This window comes from Coptis chinensis, chromosome 1, assembly GCF_015680905.1.
Source record: "Coptis chinensis isolate HL-2020 chromosome 1, ASM1568090v1, whole genome shotgun sequence".
In the NCBI taxonomy this organism is placed as follows: Eukaryota; Viridiplantae; Streptophyta; class Magnoliopsida; order Ranunculales; family Ranunculaceae; genus Coptis; species Coptis chinensis.
Window position 1 is genome coordinate 84280865 of NC_141456.1, and position 16924 is coordinate 84297788.

Genomic DNA, 16924 nt, shown 5'->3' on the forward strand with positions numbered 1-16924 from the left:
ACTCTCGATTCTATCGAAATAGAGTTAGAGTAAAAGATTCGTTCTACTTCTAGTTCTTTAGAATTCGCGTTTCCTAAGATTATCAATCTATCCAAAGTTAATGAGAGTATGATGGAATTTTATACTACGATGGAAATTTAACTAACAAGATATGATTTTATACGACTACGGAATACTAAATTGATTCTATGATAAGGAATTAGGGGGGGTTGATTCCAACTTAACTCAACTTAATCAACTAACAAAGAAATGTCGCAATTCAAATCGAAATGCTTTCGCATAACAAATTGGTAATTCTAATCCCTAATTATTCATGGCAATCTCTACTAAATAATAACTAGCATGTGAATCAATCAAACCCATTCTCATGGTGAACTAATTACCATTGGAAATCTCTTTCCGATCTGGTCGTTTTGACATAAGGTAGGGATAATTCGAGGTCTGAGCCGAAAGATACGGTCTTCGAAAGTTTTGCTAACTTTTGTGTGTTGTTTCTGTCCGCATTGATTTTGACTTTTCAGCTTTTCCCGGGCTTTAGAAAGGCTTTTTCTCCTTGAATCTTGGCCTTTAATCACAGAACTTCTTAGCAACCAACCCTTGCTCCTTTATCTCGCCAAAGCGACACATTTCTGCACATAATTGACTTCAATGCCTGAAATACATAAAACACGTAATCAGCATTAACTCTTATTTATTAATCGCATAATTAGTCTAAAAATATTATTGTTAAGGGGTTAAAACTACAGTTTTGGGCTCTTATCAGATATCCCTCAACATCCGCATACAACTCTTCCATATCTGACTGGAGTTTGTTGTTCAGATCCATAGGAGTCTCCACTGGTCGTGCTCCTAGATTACCAGTCTCATCACTGAGCAGATCCAGTACATATTTTCGTTGTGAAAGATGAATTTCACCAGGATACCTTGTGACTTCAATGCCTAAGAAGTACTTCATTTCTCCAAGGACTTTGGTTTGAAAATTCTTTGGGAGATTAATTTTGAGACGAGCAATGCCTTGTTTGTCAGAACCAGAAACAACAATATCATCGACATACACAACTAAGATAATAATGCCTTGCTCGATCTTCCTATAAAATACAGAGTGATCATACTCACATTGAGTCATGCCATTAGCCATTACCACCTGACTGAATTTTGCAAACCAGGCTCTAGGAGATTGCTTGAGCCCATATAGAGACTTCTGTAGCCGACATACTTGCCCCCCTTGAGCCACAAAACCAGGAGGTTGCACCATATAAATTTCTTCTTGTAGGTCACCATGCAAAAATGTATTCTTCACATCTAACTAGTATAGAGGCCAGTTGTGATTGACTGCAAGAAAGATAACAATACGCACAGAGTCTAACTTCGCCACAGGAGAAAAAGTCTCAGAGTAATCAATACCAAATGTCTGAGTAAAATCTTTAGCAACCAGCCGAGCTTTTAAACAAGAGACAGTGCCATCTAGATTGTGTTTGACCGTGGAAACCCACTTACAAGCAACCACTGTCTTCCCAGGAGGAAGAGGAGTAAGCACCCAAGTCTGATTAGAGTACAATCCACTCAACTCCTCCTCCATAGCTTGTCTCCAGCCAGGATGAGATAAAGCATCTCTGTAATTAGTAGACACAGAGACAGAGAGCAACGAGATAGCAAATGCCTTGACAGGCGGTGGTAAATGATCATGAGAGGTAAACTGAGAAATAGAATACTGAGCATACCGACGAGGAAGACATGTGATACTAGGAGGGCGTCCAACTTTCCAGAGAGCAATAGGAATGTCAAGTGCAGAAGGAGAAGTAGGAGGATCAACAGGCAAAGGCGCAGGAGGTGGGGGTAGAGGTGAGCAAGGAGGCGATGGCACATGATCTAGTTTGGCTGCATCGAGTAGGCGTGCGCCGTCAGTTTCTTTTGCAGTAATAGGCGTGCACTCATTAGGTATATGTGCTGAACTAGTGGGCTCTTCTAGTATTGGGCCTGAAAAGTCAACAATGCACTCGTCTAGTACTGAAGTAGGAGATGGCAGTAGGCGTGCGCCCTCAGTTTGTGCTTCAGGAATAGGCACAAGCCCATCAGGCACGACCAAGTTGAAGATTATGAACAAAACATACACACCCAAACACCCTAGGAGTAAAAGAAAAAGATGGTTGACTAGGAAAGAGAACAAACATAAGAGTTTTTCCACCTAACATTGAAGAAGACATACGATTAATCAAATATATGGCAGTAAGGACTGCCTCTGCCCAATAAAACTTTGGAAGATTGCTTTGAAACATTAAACTATGGGCAATTTCAAGAAAAGGACAATTATTTCTCTCAGCAACATACCCCATTTTGTTGTGAAGTGTCAACACAAGAGGTTTGATGAGTAATACAGTTATTAACAAATAAACATTTAAACCGAGCAGAATCATAATCCCTGGCATTATCACTCCTAAAGACTTTCAACTTTGCAGAGTATTGATTAGTGATTTCGGCATAAAATTTCTGGAAAATAGGAAAGACTTGAAAATGATTCTCCATTATATAAACCCAACAAACATGAGAGAAATCATCAATGAAAGTAATAAAATACTTGGCTCCCAAGAAGCCAGTGGTTCTACATGGACCCTAAACATCAGAATGAACTAATTGAAAAGGATCACTTAAACAATTATTTAAACTAGTTTTGTAAGTAGCACGACGATGTTTAGCTAACTCACAAACTTCACACTAAAAATATTGGACACTTGCAGGAATACTAGGGACTAGACAACATAGACTCTTTAGAGGTAGATGACCAAGCCACCTTTGTCATAGAGAAGCAGAGACAGAGACTGTAAGGGCCTGTTTCTGTTGAGGCTGTCCAAAAACACTTTGAAAGTAGTAGATCCCGCCTCACTCAATACCCCCCACCAACTAGTTCCTTTGTCTACAGATCCTGAAAAATAACATGAGTGGAGGAAAACATGACAAAACAATTAAGTGATTGGGTGAGACTATGAACGGATAAGAGATTAAAAGGAAAATTTTGAATAAGCAAAGATAGAGACAAGAGACACATGAGGAGTTAGATGAATGGAGCCTTAACCAATAATCTTAGCTTTGGCACCATTTGCTAATGTAACATATGATACTTTACTGGTGTAATCAATAGTCGAAAACAACTGGGGGTTACCTATCATATGATCAAAAGCTCTTAAGTCAATGACCCAAGAGTTGGTTCCACTAGTATAAAAACATATGTTACCTGATTCGGCTAGAGTTGTTGTGGGGGCATTAGACGAACTCGAAGAACTGGCTGGAATAGCTTGTATCCTTTTCATGAGGGCTACAAGGTCGTCTTGCACCTTTTGGACTGAATATGTATCCCTGTGATAAAAAACTGTGGCATTGTTGGCTTTAGACTGTACTGGTCATCCAAATGCTTCCCAACAAAAATCAAAACCATGATTTGTGCGCCCACAATGATCACATGGTGGCCAACCGCTCATACCACAACCTCGTCCACTCCCCTGGCTTCGACCTCCTCCATGTCCACAACTAGTTCTGCCACCTCTACCTCCACTACCTCGACCAAAGGAAAATGTATTGTTGTTGTTACTTAGAGGAACTAATAAGGTTGCACTGTCAATGGATTTTAAAGGATAATTAATATGAGAAATATGAGAATAAGCTTCAGACAGAGTTGAGAGTTTTGATTTGGCTTGCACCTGAGCCTTCACATTAACAAACTCAGGACGTAGGCCAGATAGAAATTTAGAGACACGAAATTCCTCTCTTTGTTTCCTCAACTGAGTGATATCTGTAGTTAACAGATGATAAATATTGAATTCTTCCCACTTGCTGCGAAGAGATTATAATACTCATAAATAGACATATCTCCTTGATTCAAATCAAATATATCTTCATAGGATATCTGTAGTCAACAGATGATAAATATTGAATTCTTCCCACTTGCTGCGAAGAGAATTATAATATTCAGAAATAGACATATCTCCTTGATTCAAATCAAATATATCTTCATACAACTGAAAGATACGAGATGTATTTTGAGATTGAGAATATGATTATTGTAGATACTCCCAGATTTCCTTAGAAGTTTTAAAAAAATGTACAGTATTGCATACATTTTTTTCCATAGTATTCCACAAAAAATTCTTAACCAAGGCATCATCTTTTGTCCAAGTCACATTTGATTTCTCATCTGTGGTGACAGGTGAATCTGTAAGATGTGTTTCCTTACCTTTGCCAGTAAGGTATACGTTAACTGCTTCTGCCCTTTGAAGGTAATTGGCAACACCCTCCAATTTCACAAAAGTCATACCAACAGAGAAAACATATTGATAAGAGCCCAAAATTATAGTTTTAACCCCTTAATAATATTGCTGTTAGACCAATTATGCGATTAATAATATAGGTTTATCACTAATTACGTGCTTTTGAGTATTTCAGGCTTCGGAGTTGAATAAATGTAAATTCGTTACTAATTAGGCGCTAAAAGGAGTTAAAGTGATTGCTATGAAAGTTCTATGAAGAATGCCAAGTTTCATGGAGAAAAAGCCCTTAAAAAGCCCAAGTCAAAGCTGTTAAGTGAAAGTCAAACTGGATTAGAAAGCTAAAGAAAAGTCAATAGAACTTAAAAAGACCATATCTTTGGGCTCAGACCTTGGATTTGGGCCCATTTTATATCAAAATGACCGGCTCAGAAAGCTCTTTCCAATGGTTCAGACCTTGACTCGATTAGAGTAGTATAAGTTAGTGAAACTATGTGCTAATGTAATACAACTAGAATTGGAAGTCTTAGATTCAACAAATTGGGTTTTGGGCTCGATTTTTCGGCCCAAAACATGGCTCCTCAGCCCATGCACGAATTTGGGGATCTAGCTCTTCTATATCAAGGGACAAAAGCTTAACTCTTAATCTATCTAGATCTAAACCTAGTTCTAGTTCATAAAAATTTAGTTTTGTAATATAGAATTAGTTTTAATTCATTAAATTAGTTTTTATAGATTAATCTAGTTAATTGTCAATTTTATTAGTTGTTAGAACAAGAATGAATATTATTTATTAGCTAGACCTAGATTAGAAAATAAATTAGCTTAGACTCCATTAATTAGTTTTATTATCTTATTTTTAATTTAGTTATTGAATCATTGATAATTCTTTATTAGATTAATAAAAGTCAAGTTATTGTTCTTCATTATGTTTTCTTATTATTCATATATTAATGATAGTCTAATGAATTCTAGCTAAACCTTCATTAGAGGGGTTTGATGAAGCTTGGATGAAGACTTAATGTGTTAGTTAGAATTATTGCATTTAAGAGTTCACTTTAGTAGGTTAGTTGATTCGCCATGAGAATGGGTTGAACTTCCTCACATGCTAATTATTAGTTAGCAGAGATTGCCATGAATAATTAGGATCACAATTAATCTTAATTGGTTATGATTGCAATAATTTACACTAGCATATTAGGAATTTATTTAAGTGAAATCAAATTAAATCCCCCTAATCTCTTCTCCATATTCTTCTCTATATTTTATTCAATTCATATTCAATTGCTTAGTTAAATTATTATAAGTAAATTCATATAATTAGTTTCATAGTGCAAATTCATCTCTATAAATATTGCTCTCACCATTGTTCCCTTGTGTTGATTAATTGATTTCTTTATGTCTTGGTAGTTTAGGAGTGGAACGATTCCGTACTCTATATATTGCATAAATCTATATGTGAGAGTAGAAAATAAATAATTGATACTGTAAGAATAAAGTTAAAGTAATCTAGTTTAGTTTTTATGGGTTATCACATATGTGTTTCCAAACTCATCAGTCTTTGAAACAATTGTTACTTCAGCCATTGTAAAACAAACTTGAATACGAAGAGATAGATAGATAGTTGTGCAGAAGCGAGACAATGAGATTGAAAAGAAAACAAGACTCAAGCTTTATTATTTATAGGTCTTTTGATGGATCTCTAACCAGACGCTCTGATACCATGTTATGAGATGCTAGAAAAATCATAACAACATCATAGTACTAAAGGTCTATATGTATTTGATAAAGAAGAAGATTAATGGAGGCTAGAGAATTAGGGTTGTTCTTATTATCTATATTAACAATACAGAGTAGTGTAGGGCCTGTAGGGCCCCTATCCTACGCTCTAAATCTGTTCTCTCGGCTTATGACGTGGACAATCTAAGTGATAAAGGCCCGTATGCTGATTTACACAGCAACATCCGACCTCGTTGGATTTAATTGGATTTAACTCTCCCGATCGATCGTCTCTCTCTTCAAAATCATTTTAATCCTTTAAAATCATCCGAATTTAACTTTAAAACATTATCTTTAAAATCATCCAAATTAGAAGAATTACAACACTATTTATGTCTTCACTTATGAGAACATGAGGAATCTCAGGTAATCTTTTCATTAATTCATTTGGTGAAGGCGAGGAAGAATCCATGGTTGGAACCTTTTCTCATCTTAGTTTTAATTTCTAACAGTTTCTTTTGTTAATCGAGTGAGCGGAGCGAACGATTTTGGGAGAAGGGGGGGCTATGTGGACAAAAACCAACTTGGTTGGTTTCTGTCTGTCTGTCCTCATCTTCTCTCTCATTTTTTTTTTCGCCCAAATACCTTTCTCTTTCACCCATCTCTCTCCCCCGCATCACCCAACTCTCTCTCTCCCCCGCAGCTCCACTCACTCCCCACTACCACGCAGTATACTAGTACCACTATTAATGATTAGTTGAAGATTATTTGTATCATCATCTCAAACCATACCCAGCTAAAAATAATTTATTTGCTTGTAAGTTTTTTGTTCTATGCAGTCTCGATCTTTTGGAGTCTCTCATCAATTTAATCTAACTCTCCCGACCGTCTCTCTCTTCTTGCTTTCTTTAGCTTTTAGTTGTTGCCGCTCTCTCACACATCTCTACTCATCAGGTAAGACCTTTTCGGTTTACCCCCACAAGTTTGAATTTAAATTATCTTATTATTAATTTGAATTTAAAAGCTTTAGCTATTATATTTTTAATTTAGCTTTTTGGGACTGTCCTTTTTTCCTTTGTTCACCTGTAGTTATACCAAATTAATTTTTAGTTCACTTGTAACCGAATTAATTTTTCACTTTCAACAAACATTAAGATAACGTGTTTTTGTTTCACAACATCTGCCCCAGTAGCCTCTTGTTTTAGTTATGAGATATCTACAGTAATCACGAAGGAAAACTGACAGCTAGATGCTAAAATATCACGAATTGTTCTAAAGTGGATTGCTATAAAGTTTATGCATGAAAATAATAAATCAAATTCACTTGCTATCTGCAAAGGCTTTATCTTATTATTAAATTTTTTTTTAAAAAAAAAAAAACAACCTGAGTAATAGTTGGTTATCCATAATTTAGCTAATGTGGCGTCTACTGTTGTGTCTCAATAGTGGAAGCAAGCAGGGCCTACTTTGATACAACAAACTTTTGTTTTTATATTAAAACCTGCCAGATGCAAATCCTTAAAGCTTTAATATTAACTTTTTATTATTTACAGTAACTTGACAGTTTTGTGCAGTGGATTAGCTAGATATTTGGAGCTCGTTTCACTCTTACATCCAAGTACTTGTAAGAATGATGCTCTGATTGTGTACCTTAATTTGAATTATGTGATGTAAGCTGGACATATTCATGCATTTTATGTTCATGCCTTCTTCTTCACAGCTTCACAAATGGTGGACAGGGGCAAGCGCCCCATGAATCCTTGCGAGGATCTTTCAAACCATGAGAAACATAATTCTGATCCAGTCCAAGATAGGTTGACCCTTCAACCACCACCTGCCTTTCGGGTACTACTTCAACTTCTCACACTTTTCTATTATTTTGTTATGAATTTTACTACCCTTCGTACTTGTGCAATGTCCGTTGCTCCTAATTATTTATTTTTTTGCCTTCTTCTGTATTGCTTAGTATTGACTTAATCTTTTCTGATTTCTCTTTATTAAGCAACCCACCCGACCAAATGTGGATAAGGGCAAGCGCCCAATGCACCCGTCTAAGGAACCTTCAAACCAAAAAAGACGTATTTACATTCCCCCCCAAGATAGGCTGAATCTTTAGCCACCTCGTGCCTTCCAGGTCTTACTTCAGTCACCTCATGACTTACTATCTATAAATCATTGCTTTGATGCATTCCTCTTATTTTATATTTCTTAATTGTTCAGCGCCCAACGGATGACATTCCTCCCTCTCTTCAACCTTCGTTTGGTGCTCAGGTCAGCTTTGTCAATGTGTTTTATTCTACCATCGTCTACAATTATTTCTCCACCAAACTGTATTATAGTGTATATCGTGTTACTATAGAGCTCTTACTTTCTGTCTCATTTTTTTATTGATTTTATTTTTGAAATTTCATATTGTTGTCACTACTCCAACACATTTGTAGCTATTGTTATATATATTTTCATATTGTTTCCTTTGATATAGATATTAACAAAAAGAATGATGGCACGTGTTAGAAGGGAACGAGAAAAACAACTTAAACAAAACAATAACTCGCGTTGTTTTTAAATATTGTGTACATCATAAATCTGCTTATTTAGTTTTGCTATGGTAACTGTGAACGAAGAGAAATCTCTTCAGAATTACTACTGCAGTATTGCATAATGGATAATGATATTAGATCTACACATATCATTAAATTGGGAAATCTCTTTATTTTTGAATCTTACTTATTTGATGTTTATTATTGATGACTACCGCAACAGGCACACTGGAGTAGTGGTATATGGTAATGAGTACTACTTTGGAGGAGGAATTCAAAGCATGCCCCAGTTGGGACGACGCCCTACGGAAATCCAATCCAGGTAGTAGATCTGGGTTTCACACACGTACCAAAAGAACTTTTTGAAGAGTATTTGCAGGAGATCAGCCCACGTTATACTGCTGAGACCTACAGTTTACTCGAGCATAACTGCAATAACTTTAGCTATGAAGTTAACCAGTTTTTAGTTGCCACTGACATTCCAGACTACATCCTACAACTTCCTAATGAAGTCCTTAACAGCCCTATGGGTGCTTTGATTTGTGAGTATTTCTTCTCTTCACACTTTTTTGTTGGATCCTATTGACGTTATCTTATTCATGGATTTGCAATATTATCCTCGTGATGCTTGTATGTGTAACTGGGTGTTGACATCATCAATACTTTATGGGTCTTTTGTTGTTGTTGTGACAACATCCTTTCCCTGATAAACACTCTTCCTTTTCTCACTTTCATGACAATTTTGGGTAGTGACCTCTTATATTTTCTATACAGGAGATGCTATGATATTCGGACTTTAGCCCTTTTTTTCATTAGTTTAAAGAGAAAACTGTAATAAACGATTTTCATATTTTTTATGAATTTTGGGAAAGCATGAGTTTTATACAACTGATTGTGATCTACTTTTGTTTCATTACAGTGCCTATGATTCAAAGAATCGAAACGACTCTCGTGTCAAGTCTTCGTTCCTCAAGCTCCTCAGTTCAGGCCTACGCCCTTGACCCAACCGCGTCCTTTTATGTCTACAACTGTGAATTCAAATGCTGACAAAACCACTACCACGACTAGCACAACTATCATAGAATCCCGGGAAACAAAATCAGGTAGTGTTGCAGAGGTTCCAGTAAAATCTGTTGGGGATTTTGCAAAGGCGTCTGAAAAATTATCTACTTTGAATGACACAAAGACCATTACTAAAAAATCAACAGTAGGGGCACCAAAGAAAAAGGTCGATGGTGTTGCTGGTGACCCTCTTGGAAATGCAAGATCAAAAATTCAGGAATGGTCGAACGTGAGTTTGCTGCAATCATAGCAAGCGGAACACTAAGGGCAAGTGAGGCAGCAGCACTGGCTATTAGGAAAGTCATGGAAAGATACGGTCGGATGAATGCAGGCGTATAGAGTTAGGAGAGTTGAGGGAGAAAAACTCTCAAGGGTTGAGAATTTATTTATTTTATGTATGGATAAATTATGATCCAGAAGAATTGTATTCCCTTCCCGTACTTCAGAAGCAATAGGCTGTAGAACTTTTGGGGAGGGGGGTTACATCCCTTCATATCTATTGTAATTCCAAACTCGATGACACTGTTTCTGACTAATTTATTCCAATTAAATTGGTATTGGTTCCACCTAGTGCCAATGTCAAATATCTCCTGATATTGGTTACAAGAAGTTTCAACCCTCTTTCGTGTCTGGAGGGTAATCTGGTGCTTAACCATGTTATTATGGGATGATAAAAATCCAAAATATTAGTGATACCAAGTAAACATTTTCTTTTCTTAGTCGTTCTAATATTTGCAGCTTGCAAATGCTGAGATAAACTATCACTATCTACAATCCCACAGATGCAATTTTACAGGAAACTTGAGGAGTTTGGCGCTCAACTCTGACTTATCTAGACTTGGGTAATTGGGTTCAGTTTCCATCATATATACTTAAGAGTTAGGAGTCGCGTTTTACTTTCAATAATTGCATGTACAATTGTTCGAGTGTATACGGACCTGAAATGTATATCTATATATTTTTTGGAAATTGAAAGCTTACCCTATTATTTCTGTATGTTATCCTTTTCCTACATGTGGAACGAAAGAATTAATATTCAAAGACAAAATCTTCACTTTAGTCATTAGTAGATGCTATTACTCAACAAATGGATGGACTGTGGCAATGTAGCACATGTAAATATTGGATGGACTGTGGCAATGTAGCACATGCATGTAAATATTTCAAGCCTTGCACCGAAGGCGCAACGAGTTGTCGGGGTAGCATCGCAGGCGCGTCGATGTCTCATGGGCCGTAGTCACGGGCATACCCTAGTCTATTACAGTACACCTCGCTACATATAAATAAGTCTAATACACTAAAATAGGAAACATTCAACACGGTCAGTTCTGACAGACCGAATTGATAGGCGCACGCCTATAACTACCGCACAGATGATAGGTACACGCCTGTATACTTCAACAACTTTCAATTGATTATGAGTACTTGTGAATAATATTTCATATTATGAGTCATATGTTTGTTTTTCGTTTTTTAACATTTGAGTCGTACTTTATGTGATTATTGTACGCCTTCTATGCATTGTTTTCTTGGCAAAACAAGACTAATTCACAAGGGCATCTCCAATGGGGGGTGTAAAATTACACCTCCACATAGGTGCTATTAGGATTTTACAACTCTAATTGCATACTATTGTATAGTTTATAAATATCCACACTCTATACTCCTCAATGAAGAAGTGTAAAAAAATTGGATTTTAAACTCAGACATCACTTAAAGTGACGTCTCTCTTTAATTTAAACTGGGGCGTCACTTAAAGTGACTTAAAGTGACGTCTGAGTTAAAAAATTACAAATTATAATTTTAGAACTAGAAAGAGACGTGACTTAAAGTGACGTCCGAATTTTTTTTTGATCGAACGTTAGTTAAAGTGTCGCCCGAGCTATGTATCTCTGAGCTGAGCCCAGATACAGAACAAGCGTTGGTCGTGATACAAGAGCCGATACAGCAAGTAAGGACTGAGCAACCTGGAGTTGGGCAGTTTATAGCGGAAAGAAATGTGTTTGAGGAGTTAGCGGAACTGGAGGATGATGATTTGTCTGACGCAGAACCGAAACTGTTTGGAGATATGTCAAACTCTACACCGTTGAGAGTGGGTCAGGGAGATACCCCAGTCCAAACCAGAGCACAAAAGAAGAAAAACGTAGAAGAATAACAAAAAACTACACCGGCTAAGAGAGGTAGGGAAAACCCAAAGGGAGGGGAAAGAGGAGAGGGCATTAATAGCTTATTATGTCAATGGTGAAAGTAAGTAGCTGGAATGTTAGGGGACTAAATGACCCGAATAAAGCGAAAACTTTGAATAAGTATATTTTGGAGAACAAGTTAAGTTGTATATGCTTCCTAGAAACAAAGGTCAGGATGGAGAAGCATCAGGAGATAACGGGAAAAGTTTGCCCAACTTGGGGAACTATGCACAATTATGCGAGTAACGAGTATGGGAGAATATGGATTACATGGGATGTAAATTTTCTGGATATTCAGAAAGAGGTGGAAGGAGGGCAATTTATACACTGCAAAGTTACAAGTTTGCAGTATGGGTATTCCTTCTTACTCACTGTTGTGTATGCCAGTAATAAAAGTCATGAAAGGTTAATTTTGTGGGATGAGCTGAAAACCTTGAGTGTAGGTATACAAGGAGCATGGTGTGTCATGGGGGATTTTAATAATGTATTGTTTTCATATGAACGAGTTAGGGACAAAGAGGTACATCCCAGGGAAACAATACCATTTGCATCTTGTTTGAATGTAGCCGGACTGTTTGATCACACAGCTACTGGGTGTTTCTATACATGGAATAGTAGAGGGGCTAGTATCAGGACGTGGTTGAAGATAGATAGATGTTTAGTAAATGCAACTTGGGCTTCTATTCCGTAAGCATCAAAGGTGGAATTTATAACCCAAGGACTATCATACCACTCCCCCATGATCTTGACTTTTGTGAACAATTTCAGGAAGCATCCTCTGTTTAGATTCTGTAACAACTGGACTCTGGACCAGGATTTTGAGCCTTCCTTGAGAGAGTGTTGGGATATAGACGTTCATGGGAGCCCGTCTTTTATGTTAACTAAAAAGCTCAAAAATCTGAAAGGAGTGTTGAAAGGATGGGCGAGACAGTTCAGTAATGATATTCAGAGATTGGTGGTGGACACAAGAGAAGAATTAAAGGTGATTTAAGAACAACTTCACCTGAATCCCCTGGATCACTCCCTCAGTGTACAAGAATTTGCTATGAGGGACAAACTCTGTAAATATTTGAAACTAGAAGAAGCGGAGATGTATCACAAGCCAAACATAGACTGGCTTTGCTTTGGAGATAGATGTAGTAAGTTCTTCTTCAATGTCCTAAAGGAGAAGAAAACCATAAACTACATATGGAATGTAACAGATGCACAAGGAACACAGAGAGAAAGGAAGGACCAAGTGGCAGAGGCATTTCTGAGCTACTACAGAGAATTACTAGGGGTGAGATCGAGAGAAGAATGTGATGCAGAATTTCTGGATAGTTTATAGGTGAATGAAGTAGATTTGGTCACAAGACAAGCTTTAATTGAGCCGATCACTGAAATGGAAATCAAAGAAGCACTATTTGCAATGGAGGATAACAAGGCACCAGGCCCGGATGGCTTTAATGCATGCTTCTTCAAGTCAAGCTGGGAGATTATTGGGGAGGACTTTATAAAAGCCATCCAGCATATTTTTAGGCACAAGCAACTTATGGGAGGTACAAACTCCACTTTTCTCTACCTAATTCCTAAAATGAAAAATGCCTCACATGTTGCTTCATTTAGACCTATTGCATGCTGTAACATTGTGTATAAATGTGTATCAAAAGTACTAACAAACAAAATGAAGAATTGCATTGCGTCTTTGATATCATGTTCTCAGTCTGCATTTGTACCGGGGAGATCTATTCAATATAATTTGTTACTGGCTCATGAACTCCTTAGAGGGTATTCAAGGAAGAAAGGGCAGAAGAGATGTGCAATAAAGCTGGACATCCAGAAAGTGATGATTCAGTATCATGGCAAGCTCTGGAAGCAATCCTGTACAAATTCAAGTTTCCATCTATGTTCATAGAATGGTTACTTATGTGCTATACATCCCCGTATTTCTCGGTCTTGGTTAACGGGTCTCCTGAGGGATACTTCCAGGGTAAACGGGGGCTCAGGCAAGGGGACCCAGTATCACCGTATCTTTTTGTCCTTGTTATGGAAGTCCTGAGCACTCTTCTCTTACAAGGTCTACAATCTAAAAGGATCTCTGCACATTCAAAGTGCAAGAAACTGAAGATCTCTCACCTCTGTTTTGCGGATGATGTGCTTCTCTTTTGTAAAGGAAACATGGAGTCTATCATGGCAATAAAGGATATCTTGGAGTCCTTCTCTAAAGCTACAGGGTTGTATTTGAGTAATGCAAAGATGACACTATTAACTGGCAGTATGTCTGAGGCGAAAGGCTTAGAATTAGCAGCGGCTATGAATATATTGCTGGTTACTCCTCCGATGATTTATCTAGGATTGCCTCTCACAGCAACAAGACTTGGAGTAAGAGAATGTCTGCCGCTCATTGAAAAGATCACAGCAAGAATTTCAAATTGGAAGAACATAGATTTAAACAGGGTAGGAAGAGTGCAGCTGGTGAATTCTGTTTTGTCATCCTTTCAAACTTATTGGTCTAAGACTTTTGTGCTTCCAAGAACGAAAGACTCGATGGTAGCTTAAGATATGCAATGATTTATCCGGGTCGGGGCCAAAGTTAGAGAAAAAAATGCACCATGCAAGCCACTATACACTCAGGGTGGACAAAGAACAGGGCGGTCTAGGTCTGGTGGATCCGAGGATCTGGAACAAAGCTGCCTACTGTGGGTTAGTGGTTAAACTGGCCCAAAAAATTGATTGTCTATGGGTGAAATGGACATGGGAACAGCACATCAAGACCAAAAATTTCTGGACTATGAAAATCCCAACGGATTGTTCTTGGGTCTGGCGAGGAATTTTAAAGCACAGAGAAGCTACATGGAAGTATGTGATGTAATCAGATAGCGGATGGAAAAGTAACGAAGCCCGCATGATCCTTGGTGTCTGGGAGGCCGTTGATTTTGAATGCTGAAGCTAAGTCTTTTCTCTCGAACTCTGTACCAAATGATGCAGTAGTGGCAGAGGTGATTGTCAATGGAGGATGGGGAAGGTGTATAACTGACCTGCCGAATTGTGAGGTAAAAAAGATGATTCTGGAAACAGAGATAAATTCATTCATGATAGAGGACGCAGTTATTTAGACCCCCTCAAGCTCTGGGAACTTCTCTATAGCTTTATCGTATGCAGTTTTAAAGAATGTATGAAGTAAGGTTAAATGGTATAAGATTATTTGGGGAAAACTCTCAGTACCCAAGCAATAATTTACTGTTTGGCAGTTGTTCTCTGGATGTCTTCCCACTCAGAATAGATTGATGGCAAAGCAAGTTATTAGGTCCTCGAGGTGCTGTCTCTGTGACAACCAGGAAGAGAGCTCTGCCTACTTATTCTTCGACTGCCCTTTCTCAAAACTAGTGTGGCAAAGCTTTAAAAAAGCCATAGGTTTGCTAGAAGGAGTTCATAACTCACATGATGAGTGGTACTACCTAATGAGGGTAAGTAGACTAAATTCAACAGCCTCTGAAGTAATTAGAGCACTAATATGTGCAGTAGTTCAAGCAATATGGAATGAGCGAAATTGGCGCCTAAAGAAAAAGAGATTCAGGACTCCAGAAGTAGTAAGCTTGAAAGCCCTAAAATGCATGAGAGAGTACCTGGGGAAGAAACTGGATGTAGTCAAAGAAGATGTAGCAACTAGAGCTGTGTTGAGGAAGTTGGGTAAACAAAAGAATGAGAAATGGGTAAAATGGGAGAGGGCCGATTCAGATATGGCAACTTTGAACATAGATGGTTCGGTCTAACATGGGAAAGCTGGGTATGGAGGAGCATTGAGAAACCGAAATGGAGATGTCCAAATGGCCTTCAGTGGTAGCTCGAACAAGCTCTCAGTCATACATCAGGAATTACTAGGAGTCTTGAAAGGCATCAAAGGTGCAGCTGAGATGAATATCTTAGAAGTGGGAGTACAAGTAGACTCACTCAGAGTAGCACAGATTTTGAATGGAACAGAGGCTCTGCCATGGTACTGTTGGAACTTGGTAGCACAGATAAGTGTGGAGAGGATCAAGTTTGCAAAGCTAGAGGTAAGGCATGTGTTCAGGGAAGGAAACCAAGTGGCAGACTATTTGTCTAAAGTTAGTACTACTAGAAAGAGTGTAAGTGATGATGGTAGTTACAACACAATGTACTTTATTCCCCCGATGGATAAAAACTTGTCAGAGTTGATCACAGGGGATAAAGAAGGAAGGATGCACTTGAGATGTTGATATTAATGAAGGTTGGGGAACCATAAACCCTAGTTATTTCAAAAAAAAAAAAAAAATACACTAATAGCGAGATAGGGAATTCTCTACCTCCTCTATCAACTAATAGTCTATTACTTTTTTTTTTTTTTTTTTTTTTGAAAAGATGCTGGGATTTTGCAGATCCCCATCTGTATTATAACCTTTCATAAGTTAACATTACATTATCCTCTACTATAGAATTCAACTTAATACATAAAGGAGGAATAAAAACAACAAGCTCCATATTTTCGCCTAACGAGAGTTTTGCAAGGTGATTTGCAGCTCTATTTTCTTCTCGGAATACATGGATCAAAAAGACATCAACTAAGGAAAGCATAAGTTTTCTAATAGTAGCCACCAGATTCCAGCACTGCCATGGTGAAGTCTCGATATCTTTAAGAATTTGGATAGCTCTTAGTGAGTCAGATGCCACTATGATCCTCCTATAGCCAAGATCAATACATAGACTAATCCCAATCTGAATAGCCTTTAATTCTTGAAACAGGATTGAGTGCACATCTCCTCCTCTAGAAAATGCAAAAATGACATGACCTTGTTCATTTCGAGCCATACCACCATATCCTACATCCTCCATATTCATTGAACCATCACAATTCAACTTAATATAACCTGTAGGTGGGAGTAGCCATCTAACCTGTTTGGTAGTTACCTTCTTATATTTGAAAGAGAGTCCAATTTGATCAGCAAAAACTCGTAAGCTTATAGAATCCTTAAGCTCCTCCACTTGTACCTCCAAGTAGTGCTTCATATCCCTCAATAGCATGTTACTGATGACTGTGGGGTTTGAAAACATTCCATTAAACCTTTTGTTATTACGTTCAGTCCAGATGTAATCTATGGTAGCACATATATACACTTTGATCAATTCCGCCTTTTGTGATTTTCCTCGTACCATATTGATGAGA

General features: G+C 37.7%; 2 protein-coding genes and 1 pseudogene across 2 annotated transcripts; 2 read left to right on the top strand and 1 right to left on the bottom strand.

The window, feature by feature from the left end:
- The first annotated feature begins 8618 nt into the window (after positions 1-8618).
- On the top strand, positions 8619-10195 carry LOC147525538 (uncharacterized; annotated as a pseudogene).
- A 5374-nt stretch (positions 10196-15569) lies between these two features.
- On the top strand, positions 15570-15980 carry LOC147525539 (uncharacterized). Its single transcript, XM_086579723.1, has one exon. The coding sequence runs from the start codon at positions 15570-15572 to the stop codon at positions 15978-15980; it is 411 nt and encodes a 136-aa protein (XP_086435849.1).
- Positions 15981-16152: 172 nt separating this feature from the next.
- Positions 16153-16782, bottom strand: LOC147525540 (uncharacterized). The gene has a single exon (XM_086579729.1). It carries the CDS (start codon positions 16780-16782, stop codon positions 16153-16155), a length of 630 nt encoding a protein of 209 aa, XP_086435855.1.
- Positions 16783-16924: the final 142 nt, after the last annotated feature.

What these genes read in the sequence shown, in the direction of transcription:
- LOC147525539 (XM_086579723.1), top strand. Translation starts at nt 15,570, where the DNA reads ATGGCCTTCAGTGGTAGCTCGAACAAGCTCTCAGTCATACATCAGGAA.
- LOC147525540 (XM_086579729.1), bottom strand. Translation starts at nt 16,782, where the DNA reads ATGCTATTGAGGGATATGAAGCACTACTTGGAGGTACAAGTGGAGGAG.